This window comes from Triplophysa dalaica, chromosome 1, assembly GCF_015846415.1.
Source record: "Triplophysa dalaica isolate WHDGS20190420 chromosome 1, ASM1584641v1, whole genome shotgun sequence".
In the NCBI taxonomy this organism is placed as follows: domain Eukaryota; kingdom Metazoa; phylum Chordata; class Actinopteri; order Cypriniformes; family Nemacheilidae; genus Triplophysa; species Triplophysa dalaica.
Window position 1 is genome coordinate 14,662,144 of NC_079542.1, and position 23,630 is coordinate 14,685,773.

General features: G+C 37.3%; 1 protein-coding gene across 1 annotated transcript in view; it reads left to right on the forward strand.

The window, feature by feature from the left end:
• Positions 1-347: 347 nt before the first annotated feature.
• plxdc2b (plexin domain containing 2b) overlaps positions 348-23,630 on the forward strand; it is a 50,383-nt gene continuing 27,100 nt past the window's right edge. The window contains exon 1 of the mRNA XM_056752239.1: positions 348-625. Within this exon, the coding sequence (XP_056608217.1) occupies positions 523-625 (103 nt within the window). The 5' untranslated portion in view covers positions 348-522. The remainder of the gene's footprint in view (positions 626-23,630) is intronic.

Here is a 23,630-nt window from a genome sequence, read left to right on the forward strand (position 1 = left end):
AAGCTTTAAGCTAGACGTCACTGTGGTAAAAAGCTGAGCAGTTTCTTCAAAGTCCAATGGTGGGTTCGAGTCTCAAAAACAGACAAGGTACATACAATACTAAAACATGCATATGTTGTAATGTTGCCTACAGTCAGTGAATGAAAGACAAGGTCAGGTGACCCATCATGTGCCATGTATGTTCTGTTCATTTTTATGTTAAATACTGACTGTGGGATGCGTACTGGATTGTCTCGTCTTTCTTTATTTTAAACTCTACAGAGATTTATGTTGAAACTAGTTAGGAGGAGCGCAGCAACCCCCTCGCATCCTTTTCCTCCTCACAGGAGCGCGCGCTCTCGCGTGTGTGGCAGTAGCTGTAGATGCGCAGCAGGAGACAGCAGCGCGCAGACCACCAGACACAGAGTCCGCGAGAGAGCGCGCAATGCCTCGCGTCTAGCAGTTGTTTTCTCTTTATTTCACGTTTCTCGGGCGACGGAAGAGTAAAAGAAACCGAGGACTCTGCCTCGGTGGATATCCGAGATGGCGCGATCATGGACAGTTGATCTGTTTGTGGGATTTGTGCTAGTTTTGCATGCTCTGGGAAGTGTTTTCCAGATCACCCGAGGAGAACTAACGGCGGAAGGTGAGTGCTGTTCATTCTCGCTTATTCAAAGTTGCAGTTTTATTTCCTGTAATTTTTGTATTGGCCACGCTGGTGTGGAATAACAGGTATTTACACCTTGAACGAGCAGCAAACGAAGTTTCTCCGCATAGCAGAGATTTACAGCGCTTTCACACACAATCACATTGTCGTAATACTTTTTGCATCTAGTACAGGTTGCACAGTGTTACTTCCCTTTCTTGCCTCCCTCATGGGAACTGTCTTTGCTTGATACACATGTATTTTTAATAACTGCCTCCTCTTGATGCATTCATTTTGCATTATGATGAATGAGTTATTGCGCTGTTGAGCGCCGTGTGGTTCTCCTGCACTGTGAGTTGTTGTGGTTGTGAGCCCGAGGCGATGTATCCGCGCATCTGTTTTAGCGTTGTGTGCCGACACACAGATCACGAGTGGGAAAGTCCTGCACCTTCAGCTTCTGTGTCGAGCAGGGTTGTTTGTCTCTTTTGACTTAGCCTATTTGCCCTCAAGCATCTTACCCGCTCATCATTGCAGCCGATGTTGGGTCTATGGTGTTTCTACATTTCATCATATGCGCAAGGATGTTTACCTCGAAACACGAGAATGTGACCGCACTGAAACTGTTATTCTCAAGCAGTTATAAGCAATAAACTGGTATTATCTTATGCAGTCATGTACACTTTCTTGGAAAGAAATACGCTGTTGTTGAGTTGTCTACTAATGCTCATCGAGTCATAAATTCCAAGGCATTTCCTTGTTAGTTGTGTCCGCTTTATATGATCGTTAAATCTAATGCATTAACTAACATGAACTATTAATGAATACTTCTACTGCATTTGTTATCATACAGTTCATGTAATTTCAGAATTTACTACATTTTTTAAATCAAATGTTGTAACTTTTAGCATTAGTTAATGCGCCATGAACTAACATGAGTAAGTGCATTGACATTAACTAACATATGTACATGCTGAAATACTGTATTGCTCATTGTAAGTTCATGTTACAAATTTTTAGCAATAGGTCTATATACTTATTGGAGAGTGTTACAATATTATCTCTCTGTTTGTCTGAATGGCACTTTAATTCTTCCTTTAGGTGTATACAGATGTTAAGGGTGTCACGCTTCTTATTTAATATAGGTGTTTTTGATAAAGTATTGAAATTTCTGCGACAGAACTCAGTGGCCTAGTTAATAGCCTACTTTAGAGACCTTGGCAGGATGGGGACTACAGGCAGGCCATGGAAGAAGAAAACAAAACATTGGATTTGAACAAAACGTTTCTCATTTGTAGCTTTTCGCCAAATAGTTGATCTGTATTACATATACAGATGAGAAAAACATCACACTGTAGGGAAGACAAGAGTATAAAATGTAATGGTTATTATATTTTATGTGAAACATCCTTGTGTTAGCCGATAGGGCTTGTGATAACCACTGGTTTCCTCCTTCTTACAGATATAAATCCTAAGGGTGAAAGAATAGTGAACGTGTTCAGACACTTCTGAAAGTCAAACATCACAGTTGATAGAAACAGTGTCAGCCGCCCACTTGTCCTCAGTTTCTTTATTCATACTTGATAGTTGCAACCGTTGTTATGTAGGGTAAACGTACCTAATAAGCTCACCAAAATCTACGATAATACATTTTTAGTGCCGAGATATTGATTTCAGTACAAAAAGTTCTGTTAACTAAAATATTAATCTCTCATATAATAAAATTTAATTTATTTGAAATGACAAAAGCCTTTTAATTAAAGAGTAAGCAACATATGATTTTTAAGGTCCTAATTTGGTTTATGGAGTGTCCAACAGCAAGTTCATGTACATACAATGTGTTTAAACACTATTATGTCGTAATAATCGGCAGTTATTCTTACCTTACTTCTTGACTGACTCTCATAGGATTCGTTCATGCGATTCATCCGTCTAATCCCCTCCTATCCGTTAGAGTAGTGTCATGTGATTGGTCAGATGGTGTAGTCTGTTGTGATTGGTCAAACACAGCATTTGACGCACACAGAGTGTCTATAATCATTACGGGAGTCTGCTGTGATTGGTCAAACACGTTCAGCATGTGTCGCAAATGGAACGCCTAGGTAATTTATTACGGTTTACAGGTGGTTGGATATTATATGAAGTTTATAGATTTATATGTCGGGAATTTTACCTTACCAGTTTGACCCCGTGTCTGACGAGGGAAACATCCGAAGACGATAGTAGATAATAGATAGATGATAATAGATTGAACACTTTGTAACGAGCAAGGCAGGACGAGGGCCGTGAGGGAACGACAGCTGCGCGTTGCACCGGTCTTGCATCTCTCACGGAGGAGATCGGAAGCATAAAAGCACGAGGGACAGGAGTGCACGACAAGAGAGGACCAGGCCTGGACTTTACGTTATGGTTTATTATGTTTATGTAGTATTTTACTTTCATGGTTTGTTTATTTTATTAAAAAGTTGGTTAAATGTTCCTTGAAGTTGTTACACACTTAAGTAAGCCAAGTTCATAGATAGATAAACAAACTGTAATACCCCAGAAATAACGGTACATGTTAATGTACAGCGGTTAGAGTTTCAGATTAGTTCACGTCTCGTTTGCTTGATTCAGAGTTGACTCCCTTTTTACAAGCCAATAACTTTGTTATTCATTCACCTTCGGACTTACAACTTGGCAGACTGCTTACTTTCAAACATGGCAACATAACAGACTGCATGAAATGTAATTTTGCTGTTCCTATTAAACTCACATCATGTTTTATTAAAAAAAAAATGTTTATTTAAAAAAACAAAAATCAGGGGTAAAAAAATGATGGTACAGTGACAATCACAAAAAACTCTACTATAGAAATATCAAATAATTTATATTTTAATATTAATGTTATATTTTCATAAAATCTTCCTAACATTATGTACAATAGGATTATTTTATGTAGAAAAAACCACAGCAATGACCTAAGCTGGGTTTAATGTACAATGACAGGGTGCAGCCTCAAAATCAATTCATTAAATGGATGTGATATTTTCTAGGACAGACATATGAGATTTGTGATGTCTCCCTCTTTGATCAGATAACATGAAAACCAAAGACTGTCAAACTGTAAATGTATAATATTCTGAATTGTAAACTACAATCTGATAACGCCTGTGAAGTAATATAGAAGTGTAGCACACATACAGCTAGCGGGCTCACTGTGTTCTGTAGCTTCTACACCATGTTGCTAAAACAATCTTTTGATCATCGAAGTTTTCAGACAACTTTCAGAACGTGGACCAAACAGTGTGAACGCATGTCGACACTCATATATCAGCGTGTAATGATCTAATTGATTAAAAATGTCAGGAGTTATGTCATAACAAACACATTAAAAGGGGTCAAATTACAGGGCTAGAATGAATATTATCGTCTGTTTTAGATGTAATACAATGTGTATAAAGGATTCAACAATGTTCCACATACCCTACATGTTTGTATCAAAGCTCATCGCTCTGAAAAGCGAGGTGTGCTATGATTGGCCAGTTAACCAGTGCGTAGGGATTGGTCGAAAACTAAAAGCGTGTGATGACAATGTAATGCCTCTTACCATATTCAGAACATCATGTTCCCAATCAATTGTACTGACGGTGATAAAATGTCATTGGTACTTTCCTTATAAATTTAAGGCCGAATCTGATCCGGAAAATGAAGATGATCAAGGCGATACATCAACTTTGCCAGCGAGACTTGAACAGTTTGTAAAGGATTGGTATTTTTAAAAAATATTGAGAGAACGTTCCCCGCGATCCTATTTTTCAACCTTTAGTTATTGTGTAATGTTGCTGTTAGAGCATAAATAATACCTGCAAAATGACATGAAATGAAAGCTCAAAGTTCATTGCCAAGAGAGATATTGTCTTTAACACAATTCGCTTTTAAAGGACTACATTAGGAGTCTTCAACTAAAATCACTTGAGTTCCAGTAAACAAACCCTCCTTACCAGCCAAGGTCCGGACAATAAAATACCTTTTTTACCTTGTTTTTGGCAGACCAAAGAAATAAACAATGTCATATCATATCTATACGACGGCATAACAATGTCTGACAACAATGTAATGAAGTAAAATGAGCAAAATGCCCTGATCTCTAAACCTGAACTGAACATAAATTCATTTCAACATTAACAACTTTAAAAGAAAACTAAAGTGTTGTTTTCTTCTGAACTGAGATTAACAAATGGCAGCATCAAGATGTGACTGAACATCCTCTGATAACATACCATCTCTTCTTGTGGCTGTTGCAGCTGAAAGGGGGGTCTGTTTAATATTTTCTTTAAGTATATGTCTTTATATTCCATCTAAACGTGTTTCACACACAGCCTCTACGCACCCTTTTACTATTTCCCTATCAGTAAAGGGCTTGTTATGTTTTCCAAAGATCCACTGTATTCTTAATTAACATTCATATGCTCGTTGTTGGGCGGTAAGTGAGTGAGGGAGAACCCGTGTAGATTGGTACTATTGGCTTTGAGCTAATATATTTCTGTGTCCTTACCTCAGACTGCTGCAGGCAAGTTTCTTCATAATGTGTATCTCTAGTTTCATAATGCCGTTTAACGTTTCTACTTTTGACAACCGCAACAGACCGCAATGAGACAAACTGGCCTCATTCATGTCGATGCAGGAAGAATAAATGCAAATCTCTCTCACATGGTTTTCAGCGTCAACTTTACTACCTTTTGTAATCATCTGTGAAATGCCCTGCACACACTTGAATATTCAGATTTTACTGTTCTGGAAGAGTGTAAATAAAATGTAACCATTTGTTTTTAGTTGTCTCATCTTATGGAAGGCCAAACAAAGAGGCTTTCTTTTCACAACGAAACACACAGCTTCTCCACAATATGGCTGCGGCGGCGGCGACACAATGAGACTTATACCACAAGGTTTTTCAGGCAGGTCTGGGTGAACATTCGCTTTTAGATAGAATGCATCTTTTGTTCCGAAATACTGTAGAAAGAACGATGTCTTATTTATTACCTAAAATATAGGGTCTGTGGATTTTAAATATGAAAAGAAGGATAAAAGTCAGGCAAGAGCTAGGACCTGCATTACTATTATAAAGGCTTAAGGCTTAAGGCTTTTAGCAGAGATACTCATAGATATCTAAGGAGATACTTTCCAGCAGAGAGTCGTTGGAGAGAAAGATCGTCTTAAAATCCCCCCCGAGGAGGTTGCTTTGATTTGGATCAGTATGCGAGTAACATTTTTTCTGTTTGTTAGAACCAAGATATGTTGTTGTTTATCAGGAACCAGTGTGCTGCTTGTATATACTCGTGTTGCTTATTTTATTCATTTGCATTATTATTTGCGTGGTCTAAGCTATGATAAAGCTTAGCATTTCATGCTTGCATTGCACAGCACGTTTGAGGGCAGAGCTATCTAACAGTAAATAGCAACGCTGTTAAAGGCTATTGATCTGACAGTAAGATAGCAGTTAGGAGTAAGTTGACATTTTTAAGTCTGGGACAACCGGACTAGGTACCGAAGAGTAGACGAATAGGAAGAGGAAACACGCTTTGTAGAGCTGTTTAGAGGTCTGCACAGGCTTCAAACGAAAGACCTGGCCCGACCATTACAGTTACATTTTAAGCCCGACCTCAACCCGAAGTGTGTTTAACAGAAAGCTTTGTTAAAATATCCTGCATTTTCCCTGCATCATTTTTGGCGGCTCAACATGGTGAATTCAATTTATGATGGGTCGCTCTGTATGTAGATATAAATAGCTTATTCTGAGGTTATACAAACATAACGGTTCATTACGTAAGGTCTTTATACACCTCTGAAGAAACAGTTTTGTACATTATATTGCATTTCTACAAATAGAACCTCCTAAAAATCCCACATTGCTCCTTTAAGACATCAAATAGTATTATACATTATTTCTTCTTTTCATAATCTGAACTCAAAGATGGAAGTGTGCTTAATGAGTACGTGAGCTTATATTTAACACATACTCTACATCAGAAGGATTTGTTTGTTTACAATTGTTTTATGAGTCGTAGTTCATCCAAAGGGTCGGGTTAGTTTTGTATTCAGTCTCTCTTTGTCACATCCCACCCTGTCCTGTACTCCTTATTCTGTCTTTGCTCTCAATTTCTCTTTCTTTGTAAGATTTTATTTTCAACATTATGTTTGTTACTCATTTTTAAATATGACAATATTTTTAAATAGCTATGCCTACATAAATTTCAACAAAGGGTACTATTGAATGTGATTCACTAGGAAGACAACATGCTGCTGCATGCATAGGGGGTTTTCTGTGGAGTTCCATGTAGAGTTCATGTCTGAAATAGATCATTTTTTTGTCAATTTATGAATTGCAACAACAGGCATCACTTCACAATGCATCTCCCTGTGGAGATCTTCACCAGATGTAAAGTTCAAAATATCTTATTTGGCCAGGGTTGAAGGGTAGACCATCCGACGACGCCTTGGTGATGTCTTTGGCCTAAGATCATCCATCTCTTATATCTTGGCATGTTTTGGCAGCACTACGAGTTATGTGTGCTACGTATCTATTTATCATAGCACTGGTCATCTGTAGATTGTGCTGTTCCTCGCCTGCTCAAAGCTCAGGGCCGTCATGTAACTTCATTCTTCTTATAGAGAGATTTTTATTGATTTTTATAGCTCTTGTAATATGGCTGCCTCTCTGATCATGGCCCAGATAAAGTATAATTTATAGAGTGTGTGCTGGACATCTGCAGCGCTGTGTGTCAGAAAAGGTTTATTTATAGGATTGAACACTTGTTGGGTGTTTCTCTCTCTCTCTACACAAAAACTGTATTTCTAATTTTAGCAAAACAAGTGGACTTTTTCTCTGGGGTCAAACTGGTAAAATCACCTACGGTATTTGTAGAGTAGAGGTGCATGTGGATACTGTCGTATGTGTAAAGACAATAAAGTATATCTGCATACTAATAAACAACTTTGTTAAACTCAAACTTCATCATTGAAAACTTAATTCAAAGGGACAGTTCACCAAAAGTCACTCTTGAGTTGTTCCATATCTGTACAAATGTCTTTGTTCTGATGAGTACAGAGAAAGATATTTGGAGGAATGCTTGTTACCAAACAGTCCTGGGCCACCATTGACTACCATTTGAAATATTTCAATGATAGTCAAAAGTGCCCCAGAACTGTTGCTTGATGATTCTTCAAAATATCTTTCTAAATGTCTTCAGTAAATGAAGACAGAATTTTCATTTTTGGGTGAACTGTTCCTTTAACTTTTTTTCCTCTGTTTTTCCTCCTTCCTGAGTAAAAGTGAAGTATCAATAAAATTCTGGTTCACTCTCACAGTTTTAAGCAAACATCCGAAAGATGTTTCATCCCTGCAGTCAACTTTTAAGACTATTAATCGTTATCTTTCCAATTTTTCCAAAAGTCTGATTTAAATGGTAATAAGTTGCATAAGTTAAGAAAGACAGAACATGGAATATGTGATTTTGTGTTCCCCCAGCTGGGTCTGGTTGATCTTCAAATATTTTTACGTCAGTACATAAACATCTCAGGGGATTTTTTTACTTTGCCACAGTCACCTTTGGCTTGCTTTAGAGAAGCTTAAGACATTAAGGCATGATTTTCTGTGAAGCATCAAACTAGAAAATGCACGAGAAGAGGGAGCTGGCTGAATAGATCAGTTGAAGGATTTTAATGGATTTTCAATTTGTCTCATTGAAAGGAGAATGGACAAGATGATCGTCACAGTATAGTACTTGTTTTTCTGTTAGCTGTTTTATTTTCTCTGCAAGAGTTCAAAAATAAAGACACTTTTTCTGTTATTATGAAGCCAAACAGATATGTTTACTGACAGTTGTTTAATTCCAAGTATTTACTATTAGGGTTAAGATTTTGTTACAGATAGTTGTGGTTTCTCCATCTGGCTTTATAAGAGTTGTACATCCCTTATACATATTTTCCATCCCTCTCTTTATTTCTGTAAATCTTTGCGTAATAAGCCTGTCTAAAGCTTCATTCTCACATTATGACTGTTTGGTCTGAACCTGTGGGTGTGTGACCAAAATGTGCACTTAAGAAAGGCATGATGGAATACACAAAGCATGACTTTGTGTATTTCCACATATCACAATCCTAGGCTTACTGCGAATTTGTTTCACTGTATTAGTGAGGACAAACTCATAGATTTTTACACTAATAAAACTAATATTGTCTAGAATATATGTCTAGAGATGTGTGTGAGGATTAGGTTAATATACATTGTGATTCAAGCAATTCACAAAACTTTATTTACCTCCACTATCTTCACAGTTTTATTTTCGAGATGTTTCACTGTTTTGTGAGGACTATTTAAACACGCACCCGCACTTACACATACCGCCGAGACAGAATGAGGTCTCCTGGTATCAGGGAGACATCAAGTTAACTGACCACAGCACTGATGCACAACCCTGTTTCTACTACACAGCCTGGTTTTGAGTTCATCATCCATCAAAATGCCAGGGACCACAGCTTCCCGCACACACAGACTCATACACAGGTGCTATAGAGGCAGTCAGTGGAACCTCCATTGACCTTCAGGTCCCTCAGTGTGGACTTTAAGTGACTGCTGTAAAGGGAGTAGATCCTAAAGCCATTTAGAGGTATACCAAGAGAGGAGAGAAGAGCAGAAAAACAGATGCAAAACTATGATTTGAAAAGCATGAAAACACCACTAAAACATAGAAAACATGATAAGAAATGACCAAGAGAGAACAATGTGGAATGAATAAACTGGTTTGAATTTTAGGAAAGTTCCCGCACCACTTGCTGTGTAATTTGGCTTCTGAGCTTATGGCATGACAGATAAGTGAATGGATAGCTTGAGTCAGGCTTTATCTGTCCTTGAATGAATTCCTAAGAAAGCATGAATAGAGCTATGAAGAAAAGGGACGAGGGGGTTCTTCTGGGTAGGTATGCGTGCAATGTCTTTTGTTTCCATATACAGGACCGTGCGTCTACTGATTCATTATTAAAGCTTAATATTAGTTTTTATTTTTCTGATTTTTGCAATTGTTGATTTTGACACAATCTGGATCATTCTGCAGTCTATGTTATATTTGACCATCGTCCAAGCAGTTTCATACACTGTGTTAAATTTATATCTGTCATTGCACTATACATATCAAAATCTCAATTTATGTATCCATACACTGTGCTAAATTTAAATCATGGGAAATCATGGTATTCTGTACTGTCTGAGTCACGCTCCCAAGCTTTTCACTCACCACGGCACACATGCTGTTGGTGATGTGACAATAAAAGTGATTTGATTTGTTTCAATTTGTATTTGTTAAGTACCCACATAATAAGCAGGATAATGAAGGATGATTTATTTTGCGGTAATGACCAGCTAACTGTTCATTACCTCTCACTTATGAATAAACAGTTACACTGTAAATAATCTGAAGCTGTTCAATTCGCAACAAAGGAAAAACAAGGTAATGCTGTGCCTCAGACAAGACAGAATCACATTTTAAATTGCTCCGCATTGCTTCAGTGAATACAGCTGTGAAAAGAGGGAGGGGAGGTGAAAGAGAGCCATGCTTTAGTGAAAGTCACAGAGGTTTCCGGTAGGTGTCTTTTGTGCTCCGAGGGTCTTGTGTGTTTCGCATGCTTACAATGGACTTTGGGTCCCCAGCCGTGCTTTTGTTTTCAATTCCTTCCCGGTTCTTTTTTCTTCATCCATTTCTTTCTCCGACATTCCCTCTTTTTCTCTGCAGGGCTGGAATAATGGTACCCAGTAGGAGGTCCTTTTCCTTATAGTTTAGCTAATTACTCATTGACAAAAGTTAATTACTCACAACCACTGTGTTTATCATTCAACCACAAACATTTTCATGCACTATTCTCAAACATAGCTGGCTAACTAACAGCAGATTATTGTGTGCTATTAACTTCAGTTGTTCATTTACACTTTAAAAGTGGCCGCTAGAGTGGACCAGATGCGTCCCCCTTCAAAACAGAAGCTGGTTAGCTGTTATAATCTGCACTCAGGACACCTAAAAGGATTTTTTTTGTACCTGTTGATGTGCACTGACCCACACGTAAGCGCTGAATGCAGAGCATCTACTGACTTTAGAACAGAGCCTCTAGTGTGAATGAGATGGAATGGGTGATGAGGCAGATAGATTGGAATAGCAAGAAGCTGTAAACTTGTCTCCGTGGATTTGTGTGAGTGTTACAAATCCTCTCAGATAGCTCTGAAGTTATAACAGTGAGTGTATGTGTGTGTAAAGTCACGCCGTGGGGGGTTAGCAGAGGTTGGCTCAAGGGAAATGAAAGTTTTTAGTTCACTCACGCAAACCCACAAGCACTGTGGCGCTCAACAAAGGACAGTTAGCTGTCCAAACACTTCCTCTCTTGTGAACTCCTTGTTTCTTTTTCCTTTCTGTTTTATTTTACTTTTAGACAGTGTGTTGTGTGTGCTTGTGTGTTAAGATTGTTTTTTTTGGCTTGTTTTTGTGCACAAATTTATTATGCAGTTTTAAATCTTTTGGTTGAAACTCACGTCAATACTGATTATTCATCTAAAGTACATTTCAACCTCATGGTACACACTGTCCTCACTCTCGATTTCATTAGGATATTCTTGATTTTTCTAATAACCACAACAATAAAAGAGTCGGATTCGTAACCAGAAGGTCATCAGTTCGATTATCAGGGCCAGCAGGTAGCGACTGACGTGCCCTTAAACAAGGCATCTACCCCTGTTTGTGCCCCGGGCGCTGCAGTGATAGCTGCCCACTGCTCCGGGTGTGTGTGTGTTCACAACTTGCAGTACGCGTGTTCACTACTCACTGGATGGGTTAAAAGCAGAGGTCACATTTAGGTTATGGGTCACCATAACTGACAAATAGGTAAATTTCACATTCAGCAAAATACAAAGACATTTATAAACAGTATTCTGAGCTGTAAAGCATAAACACAACTTTATACTTGATGAAAGTGTTTTAACTTCCTTGGGCCTGTAAACACAAACAAGGTATTAGGATACTGGATTTAAAGTTTATACGCAGCATTAATTGACTTTCTCACGTATTCATACTCATCGCAAAGAACTATTAAAGTGATAGTTCACCCAAAAATGTCATTATTCTGGCATCATTTTTTCACCCTATTCTCATTTCAAACCTGTATGACTTTCTTTCTTCTGCAGAAGACAAAAGGAGATATTTTGAAGAAAGTATCTTCTTTTGTGTTCTGCTGAAGAAAGTCAGAAAGTCATACAGGTTTGAAATGACAGGAGGGTAAGTAAAGGATGACAGAATGTTTATATTGGGGTGAACTATCACTTTAAATGTTCCTTTTATGTTAGAATGGAAAACTAATGAGTGTTAATCAAGCTAAGAATAGTTACACTTATTTGTAGCTACATACCATATATTTACAAATAAATACATTTTCACAGCTATAGATTCAGTAATATTTATTTTACTGTAGCGCAATTTAATGCTTTATAGATGAAGTCATGCACAGTGATACTTACTTCAGGAAGGGGCCAGGGAGCAACAGAAGCAGATGGATGTCCACTGCCCATTTAAATAGTAAAAGTTATGTCCTGTTCCACACAAAATGAGAGTGAGAGATGGAGAGATCCAGCTTTGGTGCCTTGGTTTGTGGCTTATGAGGAGTGGATAAGTTGACGATGCGAGCGCCCCAATTACCTTATTTTCCCATCATCCTTTCCCAGAGTAGCCAACGCTATAATTTGCATATAATGTCTTTTGAAAAGGTATGCGTGTGTTTGTGTTTTGAAGCTTTATCTTAAAATGATTAGCCTGCTGCATCACTAATGTCAGCATGTTACTATGGAAACATTTTGAAGGTATCAGATCTTGAATGCTGTCCTTCAGCTCTTTTCCACTATCACATTTTCATTGTGTGCTTCTTTCCTGACTGTGTAATTACGTTATTAAATATGAAAATGGGAGTTGTCTGTGATTAAAATTGCTATTCATATTGGACAGAGGACATTGCAGCACCATTAAAATTGGTCAAATGTTTTATATTTGGTCATAAGTTCTCTTCCTAAAACTTAACTAACTGTGTCTGTTCCAAATGTGGACTATATTATTAATATTTTATTATATTAACCCAGCCACTTGTTTACAGGTTCAGACTGTAATAATTGTGTGTTGTGCAGTATTTATGCTTCTAGGATCATTTAATCAGCCAAACTTAATTGACCGTAATGAGCATGCATTTTTGTGCTGCGCCCAAGCTGACGCAAGTAGACATGTAGTCAGACATGTCAATTATGCATAGATTTAGAATGCTTTTATTACGGTCCGTTTAACTGGGAAAAGAATGTAAGTCTTGTTTGTTGAAGAACTGTTATGTTACCACAACAACACAGCATAGTCATAGAGTAATCTACATCTGTGTGATCACATTTTGTGTGTTTAGACTTGCAAGAAGTCAGTGCATTGCCACAGGTTATACAGGAATATGTGTTAACTGCGTATTCATATGTAGTACAGTAGGTGGTAAAATGACGGTATTGTTTTTCATATGATATGATTAGGCTTAGGTGTATACAGCATTATCACTGTACTGAATTTTTGTTACAAAAACAGGTTAAAAAAGCATATTTTTTTATTTAATATTTTTTTATTTAACAAATTAAATAATTTGATATGAATAAAAATTTATTAAGTAACCAGCTGTTTCAAATAGATGCTGATTTAAATAACAAAAACAAAACAACACAAAAGAAGAAGAATAAAGAAACAAATATTTTCATGGGCTGAAATATTTTAGTCCGATGAAAATAAATATTACATGACTGTTTTACTATAACACATACTTTTATTATGTTTTAGTCACTCTCATGTAATGTCTGTTTCATTTATAATTCATAATTCATTTATAAGTCAGATGCATGTTTATTCGGTGAGTCCAATATTGACATTCATTGGTGGGTCCAATATTGCATCATCAAATCAAATTTTGGAGATCAAAACATAGACATATTCGGTATCTTTTGAAAGCTTTGAAGCTTAACGTATTTACCAATCCCTGAATTCATCCTCCATCCATGTCTAATCGAAAAACATTCAGTGTGTATACATTTTCCAAACATATCAAGAAACAGAGCCAGTTCTCAGACATCCAGGCAATTGCTGCTGTGGTCTTGTCTGTCTGCACCCAATAAAGTGTGTTTGTGTGTGACTTTTAGTAAACAAAAAGAACATCGCCTTAAAACCATTCTTATATTCGCCTATTTACAGTATGTAGTATATCAATGACGTGACTGATTTATAGTTCAGGTAGAGCATGTGATGGTTGTGGTAGTTATATTGATCAGTGGCTGGAGTGATGATGTTAAGTCATCGGATCCTACTGCAATATCGATGTTAGCCTATAAGCAGTTCTGATGAGATGTGAGTTGTTGTAAAGAATAGCTCACTAGAAATAGGCAATTCTCTCATAATTTGCTCACCTTAATGCCATCCCAGGTGTATGTCACGTCCTTTAATATTATTATGATACTTCCTAGCTTCGTAATGCCATTGATGAGTACATTTTTTTGACAAAATATTTCTTTAAAGTCCGGGTAAAGAGAATTCTGAGAATTTTTTCTAAACACATCATAGATGTTAGAAATGTATTGCTGAAACACATTACAAAGAGGAAAAGCGTTAAACAGTTTTTCACCAATTCTCTGTACAGCCATCTCACCGGACAGCACGGCAAATACGCATAACTTTTAACCTGCAATTATTATCTGCATTGGTGAACTCGTGAATTATCTATTGATGAATATCGCCCGTGTTTGAATTCAAATCCTCACGTAAAACACATTCACATGATTCACTTATAGCCTACTGGGCTGGGGACTCGACGTTGGTTGAGCGACGCTCGGCTTCAGCACCAACAGTGGACACCCCCGAGCGTTTGAGAGCAGAGAGTCCTGCTTATTTTTCCAAGATTTTGATAACTTATTTTATTTACTTGGATGTTTTTTCTCCATTCAAATTTTGCTTTTCAAATTTTCACTTTTCTGCTGTGTGACAAACTCAGAACACATATTTTAATGTCACTTTACTCAGACTTTAAATGTAATTGAGGTAGCTCACGTCCCTCTCTTGCATATTTGTGTTCCTGTAGTTCAGCTTGTGGAGAATGTTGCAGGCAATGCTAAATGAATGATGAGTTTGAGCCAGATTCCCAGGTAACACATGCAGGGATCAAATGTGTAGGATATTAATTGCACAAATGTGTAACATATTGATACAGCTGGTGCCATTCAGGTAAAAAAAATGTATTGACCTCAAAAACGTTGGTCAAGAGTAGAGATGCAATGACTTGTTTAAAAGACAGCTTTCCTGACTCGAACTGAAACAACTCCAGTCAATTATCTGACCGAAGTACTTTGTTAAAACATCCAGCTTTTCCCCAGGAGTGAAAAAAAACACTCAAAGCAAGACAGATAAAGCAGTCGACAGAAAAAGCAAGAGAAGCCGAAGCTAAACTTGCTACTAGGTTAATGTGTTTGATATGCATTATGACATTTGAATGTCTTCAGTGACAGATTGGAGAGATTGAAAAATATCAATGACAGTTATGAGCCTGGAATGAGGAATTATGTTTAAGAGAGTTGGTCTTTGTATGTGTTCATCAACAGCTGGTGCAGAGGCCGTTTCTTATTAATGTGTCGAACAGTTTAACTGCAGATGTTGAGAGTGCCAAGCCAAAAGCACATTTTTGGTTTGTGTTTGTATTCCAGTAATATAAAAACTGTGGTGAGCAGAAAATGTTACAGAAAGACGCCTGCACTGATAACACAGCAGTTTGTATTCATAGTTGCATAATAAAATTATCCTATGCACTAGTACATTATTGAGAAAAGCATTTTCATGGGCTTGTGCTCATCACAGGTTCAGACTGATGGACCTTCAAAAGTGCTTTTTTAATTATATGATTTTAATTGAATAGTTCCTAATTAACATTGACATTAAGTATAAGTAAATAACCTGTTAAAAGAGCAATGAAACTATTTTATGTTTTCCCACACTCACTATCAACTCACCTGAGGAAACCTGAGGTCTTTCGGTTGCCTGTAGATCAGGGATGCATAAAGTGGGGATCGCGAGGACTGGGTCGCAAGATGATTTCCAGAAATAAAATATATTATTAGAAATAATGTATGTTATCAATAAGTGTAGGTGACAAAATATAAAAATGTTCCCCTGAGGTGATTACGTCACATTAACGTCATTAGCAAACGGATTAGATTAGGTGCAGCAGGTCCATTTACAGCACCACATTAAACAGTCCCATGTGCAGGCAGATTATTTTTCAGGCTTTAAATTAAGGATATTCTTGTTTGTCGAAAAGAAAAAAAGCCTGTACACGAATAAGAGCGTGATTACAAAGTGTAACGCTAGACAAAGGATGTTAAAATAAGAGGATGCTTAATTAATTGTGTTAAATATTTTTCACACGTTAACCCTCCTGGGGGTGTTCAGGGGGGGAGGAATTAAATCACAAGTACACAATACACAAGCACACAATACATCATCACATTATCCATGAATAACTGTGGATTGAATTTTGTGTTGTTTACACTATGCACGTACGCGCCAACAAAACACAGACATATGACTTAGTTTCACTTACCGTGTGTGGCTCATGTCCGGCATCTTTCAGCACCGAGACAGCTCTATCAATCAGTTTCAAACGATCTGTAAATCCAGCGTTATTTCCACCGTTTCTATAATATCCATCACTAAAACACACACACACAACTTTCACTATCACAAAAGTAATGAGCTGCAGGTCCACAGCGCAGCCATTCTTGACGCAGCACATCCGATCTTTATAGAAAGCAGGTCTCGGATTTTCATGTAAGAAAAAAACTTTCCGAAACCTACACGAACACTGGTGGAGTGTAACGAGCACAGAAATACTATGTCATACTCCCAACTTGTCTTTTTGACAAGTTGACCATGTCAAGCATGAAAAACCAGCACATTTAACATTGAAAAGAAGTCAGAATGCATGAAACAGCGTTAAATCACCACTTTAAAGAGCAGATTATAATAAATAATAATACAGAAGGTTGAGGGCTATAACAGAAATAAAGAATCTAAAGAAAGATTTTATATTTTGCCCTTGTCTAGTTGTTGACTTGAGAGCAGACATGTTAGACGTCTGCTGGATTGTTGTTGAAAGCCAACAGTTTTCATGAAGGCGGAATCAAGGCTTTTGCAAGTCTCACAGGAAGCAGAGCAGTTCTTCCATCCCTCTGTTTTTTTATTCTGAGCATTGATTTCTTTAAAAATGTTCCATAACGTTACATTAATGACATTTTCCATCACCTGTAAAAAAAGTTACAAGCAGTTTCTTTTAGTTTTCTTTTTCCGTTGAGTCAATTTTGGAGACATGCTCATAACACAAACACATAACTGCAATATGCATGTACGCTATTTGACCTAGTTAAAGGGCCTTAAGGGAGATAAATGAAGCTTTCCTTCCTTGTCATCTTCACTTTACTGGCCCAATAAATGTGTGTTTATACGTGTGTATGCGAGTAGATATCTCTTTAAAAACAGGAAATGACTACACTCCTGCCTGTTTTCATGTATTCCTTATAAGGAGGTTTTATATAACCTGTTCAGTTCTTGTTAAAAACATGAACAACAACGTGTCTGCAAAATCAAATATATATCATAACATGCTTTAGAGCTTTTGTTTGCAAGATTAAGAGATAGTCTTGAATAAAAATAGCACAGATGATATTGCATAGCTTTTGGTCAGTTAACTGCCGTGAATTGCCGCTATCCTGTTTTGAGAATAGCTGATGTTGATACTGAATCGATGTCAACTTGCACTAGTCCATCAACGTAGAAATTTGTTTGCAGAACAGCAGACATCAATCTCTTCATCAGAAGAAGAAAAGCATAATCACTAAATGAGATTTTTTGCAGTTAGAACTCAGGAGAGATGGTATAGTTCGCTTGTTCCTGTAATACAATGCATTATTGTACTATACCTTGGTGCATTACTGCAGGATGCCAGAATGATTTTAAGAGCTTGTTAGAGTTAAACTACAAGACTGGCCTTTTGGCTCTGTCTGAAAATATGAAAGTACATACTTTACAAATGTAAAATCTTAATATGTAAGTGTAATTAGCTCTTACTTGTTTCTTGTATTATGATTTTTGTGACACATTACTGAAACTGAAAAGCCCCAACATACATACATGTTTGAAGACAGAAGCTTGCTGTGGTTAATTACCTTTAGAATTATTAATTTGTGTTACTAAGAACCCTTTTAGTTCTCAGATGGCTCTAGATATCAATGGCTCTACTTAGAAACATTTGTCATCCAGAAACTCTTTACGCACCTTTTTAAAAACAAGGACTGCTCATTCCCTCTGTGATCCCTATTGTAGTGAGTTGGATAATAGGACCGGAGACAGCGGGTGGTCACACTGTGATTTGAATTTAGAATGGTAAAGCACAGTACTCCAAACTATAATGAACTCTCAAGCTGTTCTTGTGTTTAACTCAAGTAACCTTTACTGCAAACAATCAGAGGAAGTGGTTTTGAAATGAAATTTTGTGAACAACCGCTGTTAAAGGAGTAGTTCACCTACAAAATGTGAATTTTCCATCATTTACTTACCCTCTTGTCATTTCGAACCTGTATGACTTTCTTTCTTCTGCAGAACACAAAAGAAGATATTTAGTTGTCGCTAAGCAACCATGGGCCAAGATGGCTGTTGAGACGAGGAGGTATAAACAAAATATATATGGATTATATGCACTGAAAATACCTTGCAATAACGCTTCTACTAGATTTAGCTATGCTGTGATCATCTGTGTCTCCATCTTCATTGAGCTTGTCTTTATTGGCTGATTGGTTCTTGTCACATGACCTGCGGTGCGGTCACAGGTTTCTGAAAAGTTTAGATTTTTTGCGCGGAAAAAACGCGAAATGTGAATCAGCCCTTAAACACGTGTCTTTTGAAATTCATCAGTTGTATAATAACGTTTAAATTATTATAATAACATGTTAAACTGAAGCAAATATAAATAATAATAATAAAACACATTTAACTGAAATTTTCGTTATTTTGTGACTATATTAAAGGGTTGGTTTTCCCTACCCACAATGGTTCTTAAAAATGTGTGTGTGTTTGATTAATGGTGTAAGACAAGGCCACTAGCGTTCACTAGTATCTCAAGGACTTCAAGTACCTGGTAGTAAATCTTACACATACACACACTACTGAAATGTGCCACCATGATAAGTGCTCCTGTGTAAATAATTCTGGGGCTCTAGACTCTGACCAAAAGGTCCCATTTTTAGCACATTTCTCTGCCATTGTGACTTAATATATTGTTGATACTCGAAGTGATGTGACTACAAAATTGACCAACTGGATTTTGCATTGCGTTTTTCTGGTAACTTTACTTAAAGGTCCAATGCCATTGATAAAAACGGGAGATTTTTGTGCCATGTACGTTATTACAAGTATTATTTAATCCACACGTCACCAACCCTACAAACATTTTTATTACTATGGCAGCTTTAATTTGATTATGAATGCGCATCTAAACATGACTGCCTCATTCATTGCTTCCTGGAAAAGAGTAGTTTGTGCGTCCTTACGGTATATAAGATAAGCAAGCCTTTATGGCTTCGCACTAATTTAGTTAATTGGATTTCCCTGTCAGCCAAAGCTTTTATGTGTGGAGAGGATTATAGAAATGACTTACTGAGATACGCGCTGTATCGGCTCAGCCCTAAGGTCATATCTTTGACATTTCTCTATAGTCAAATGCCATATTAAATGCTTATGACAAATTACTTAATCAATGTTTCTAGGCTCTTTGTTATTAATTTACCCAACATTTGCCCAATTTTATGATGTTGAATGTATGACGTTTGACTGTTTCTCTCTGAGGATGCCTGTTTGAAATACTTAGTTATTATATGCATTGAAAGATGCTTCTGTGGTTTGTTGCCTTCCTATCTTTACATTCAAGTTCAAAGTTTATTCGTCGCTTACACAGCCATAGATATTATGTCATGCAGTGAAATGCTTTTTCGACTGTCTGAATAGAATAGAATAAGAAATTGAGATTGGAAAGAAAAGAAAAGAAAAGAAAGGGAAGGTTAAACTATATATTAAAACTGCAAGTGCTGTGCAATATATGTAATATATAGGTTAGTATGCAATTATGTACAATGTGCAATATATGCATATGTGTGTGCAAAACAGTTCTGTGTTCTTCCTGGGAAGGCAGCATCTTTCAGACATCTAATATCCTTCCACACACGAACACATAGGACTACATAATGAATAGTTTAGATCCTCCTTTAATGATCTAATGTCACCTTCCACTTATTATGGCCTCAATTAGGTGGATGTGTGGAAGCTCAGTGGCAATAGAAGCTTTTAAACAAATCACTGATTTGAATGAGCAATGTAAGAAATGACACAGGTGAGAGAGCAGGAGATGTATGAGGGTTAATGGAGAAGGGATAATAATTAGAAGCTGTTTAGCAGCTCCGTGCCGTGAGGGGCCGCCGGCTATTATTACTTTATTAAATGTTTGTTTAAATGTTTGCCGGTTCCTGCCTCCTTCCTTCCATGTCTGAATATTATTACAGTGACATTAACATTAAAGCTGGGAAGCACACAGAGAATAAAGGACTGAAGGATGAGGATTAAAAGTGGAGCTTGTTTCCTTTAAATCCTTCAGTATTAAAGTCCCAGTGAAATTTTTTCATGAAATTATGTTCTAATAGTGTTTAAATGTCAATGTGGGTCATTTTCTTTTTAAAATTCATGTACCCTCATAATCTTCAGTTAAAATCTAAAATTGCACTTCCGCCCTGAAATGACTATCCATCTCAAATGACGTAAATTAGACGGCTTGGCCGGAGCATCCGTTAACTCCTCCCCTGAAACTGTCAGTCTAATCCCAGATTCATTTCAAAATCAATGCAACAGCTGTTTTTACACAGACAATCAATTTGAAGTGAAAAACGCAAGCCACGGCCAATCATTTTCTCCTTTGAAATTCCTTTTCACTCAGAAATGTGTCAGAATACAGAAGTAAAAATGATCGCAACTTCTGGTTGACGGGGACTTTACATTTCTCTCTGTACCTTATCAGTACAAGTGGAGGAAGTGTGAATTTAAACTTCATCTTTCCTTCTTCATCCTGTCTATCATAAGATGTTCATAAAGTTTTGGGCTAAAGTTGTGTGTGTGTGGTTTAGGCATTGGTTGGCAGCGCAGTGTTTAGCCGGATTAAGTATACCTCTCAGTGTGAATGGTTAGTAAAGGAAAACCTTATATCACCCTCGGGCAAAGGCAGTCATCTGTGTTCTGTCATTACTGTCAGCCACAGACCATATAATATACACAAAGTAGCCATGCGGAAACACACTACTGTTCTCTTCGTGTCTGACACATAAACACATTACACACAATTATTCACCCTGAAAGAAACTAGGACGTTTCATTTAAATAATTTCTCATGATAGCGCATGTATGCTGTATTGAGAGTGTGTATGCGTGCAAATCATTGATTGATTATTTTTGGTACATGGGGTCAAATGGCTGCAAATCAGAAAAAAGTAAAGGATATGTTTGTTCATATCCAGAGTTTAGGTTATTTGTTTCAGCATGCTTTACCTTGTCTGAAATGATACAGAGTAATATGTCTGCTTTATATACTGCCTGAAGAAAGAGGATCAACCAAGCTCTTCTTGACTTCAGTACCAAATTGTTGGGTAATGGTTTTGAACCTCAAAGTGCCCTGTAAATGGATTTGAACCCTTTAACCCCAGGCCCCTCTCTCTCTCACAACACACACACTGACAGAAATACTCACACACACTTTTCTTCAATACTTTTGCTACCCTATTTTTATTGGTCTATTGAATGTTTTCTTTTGTTCAAGGGAAGTGAGTCAAGATACATTCCTGTTGGCTAAGAACTTTTTTAATCTTTTATCCTTTAGTTCTCCCCCAGTGCCTGTCCTCCTTAGTTTAATTAAAGATCGGGTAACAAACGCAGTTTCTGCCAATCTCATATTAATCTTGAGAACCTATAAAGTTGTATTGCATAAAACGTATCTTCGAAGAGTATTCAGCTTGATCAAATTTATAAAAGTGATATACAGCAGTACGATTAAAAAGACGAGCTGCTGGAGGCAGGCAGGGGGGGACGGAACTACAGCACGAGCACACAATACATCATCGCAATATCCCTTTGTGTTTTTTACATTATGGACATAGGCGCCGATTAGGCAAGGCAAGGCAAGGCAAGTTTATTTATATAGCACATTTCATACACAAGTGCAATTCAAAGTGCTTTACATAAAATGATTGACAGAAAGAAATAAGTCTTATCTTTAAAATGCAAATGATTTAAGATCACAAAAACTTTAGATTTTAAGAAACAATAAAACAGCAATAAAATTGATAAAAAATGTGAATGTATATATAAAAAGAATAAGAGCAAATAAAAATAAGAAAAGAAATAGAAGTTCAGTTGATGTAAAGCAGGACAGTGCTCAGGTTGTGAATGCACAGCTAAACAAGTGTGTTTTTAATCTGGATTTAAAAGTAGCTACTGTTGGTGAATGTCTGATGTCTTCTGGAAGCAGATTCCAGCTACGGGGGGCGTAATGACTAAACGCTGACTTGCCCTGTTTTGAGTGAACCATTGTTATCTCTAACTGCCTCGATCCTGATGATCTGAGAAATCTGATTGGTTTATATTCAATGCGCATATCTGAGATGTATTTAGGTCCTAGACCATCAAGTGATTTACAGACAATTAATAATACTTTGGGGTTGATTCTAAAAGTAACTGGTAACCAGTGTAAGGACCTGAGGATTGGAGTGATATGCTCAGATTTTTTGGTTCTGGTCAGAATCCTGGCAGCAGCGTTCTGTATGAGCTGCAGCTGTCTGATGGTCTTTTTGGGAAGACCTGTAAGGAGTCCATTACAGTAATCCACCCTGCTTGTGATGAAAGCATGGACTAGTTTCTCTAAATCTTTGCTTGAGACAAAACATCTGATTCTGGCTATGTTTCTGAGATGGTAGTACGCTGATTTGCTTATTGCTTTGACATGACTGCTGAAACTAAGGTCAGACTCCAAAATGACCCCAAGATTTTTTACCTTGCTTTGTGTCTTTAGACCTCTTAAGTCAAGGTATGTGTTTACCTTGTTAGTTTCATCCTTGTTACCAAAAACAATGACTTCAGTTTTGTTTTTATTTAACTGAAGGAAGTTTTGACACATCCAGCTGTAATTTCATCCATGCATTGGCAAAGAGAGTCAATAGGTCTGTAGTCATTGGGTGAGAGGGCTAGGTAGATCTGAGTGTCGTCTGCATAGCTGTGGTAGGCAATTTGGTACTTTGGTACTCATTATTTGGCCAAGTGGGAGCATATACAAATTGAAGAGGAGCGGAGCAAGAATTGAGCCCTGTGGAACACCACAAGTCATGGGTGTCCAGTCAGATTTATGATTGCCTATATTCACATAGTAACCTCTCCCTTGAAGGTATGACCCAAACCATTTAAGTACCAATCCAGAAAGCCCTATCCAGCTTTCCAGCCTATTTAGGAGTATGGTGTGATCTACCGTGTCAAAAGCAGCACTGAGATCTAGTAAAACCAGAACTGATATTTTGCCTGAATCAGACTTCAATCGAATATCATTAGTTATCTTTATGAGCACTGTCTCAGTGCTATGATGCTGCCGGAAACCAGACTGGTAATTGTACCAACAAAACACTTTAGTTTGACTCACCGCTAGGGATGTAAGGATACACTCAGCTCACGATTCGATGCTGGGTTCACGATATGATACATATCCCATTCATTTTGAACAAAATAAAAAAATTGAACTGAAATTTTATTTTCAAAATATGAACAATTTTAGGAACTTTTTAGTTGGAATACTTATTAAGAATTTT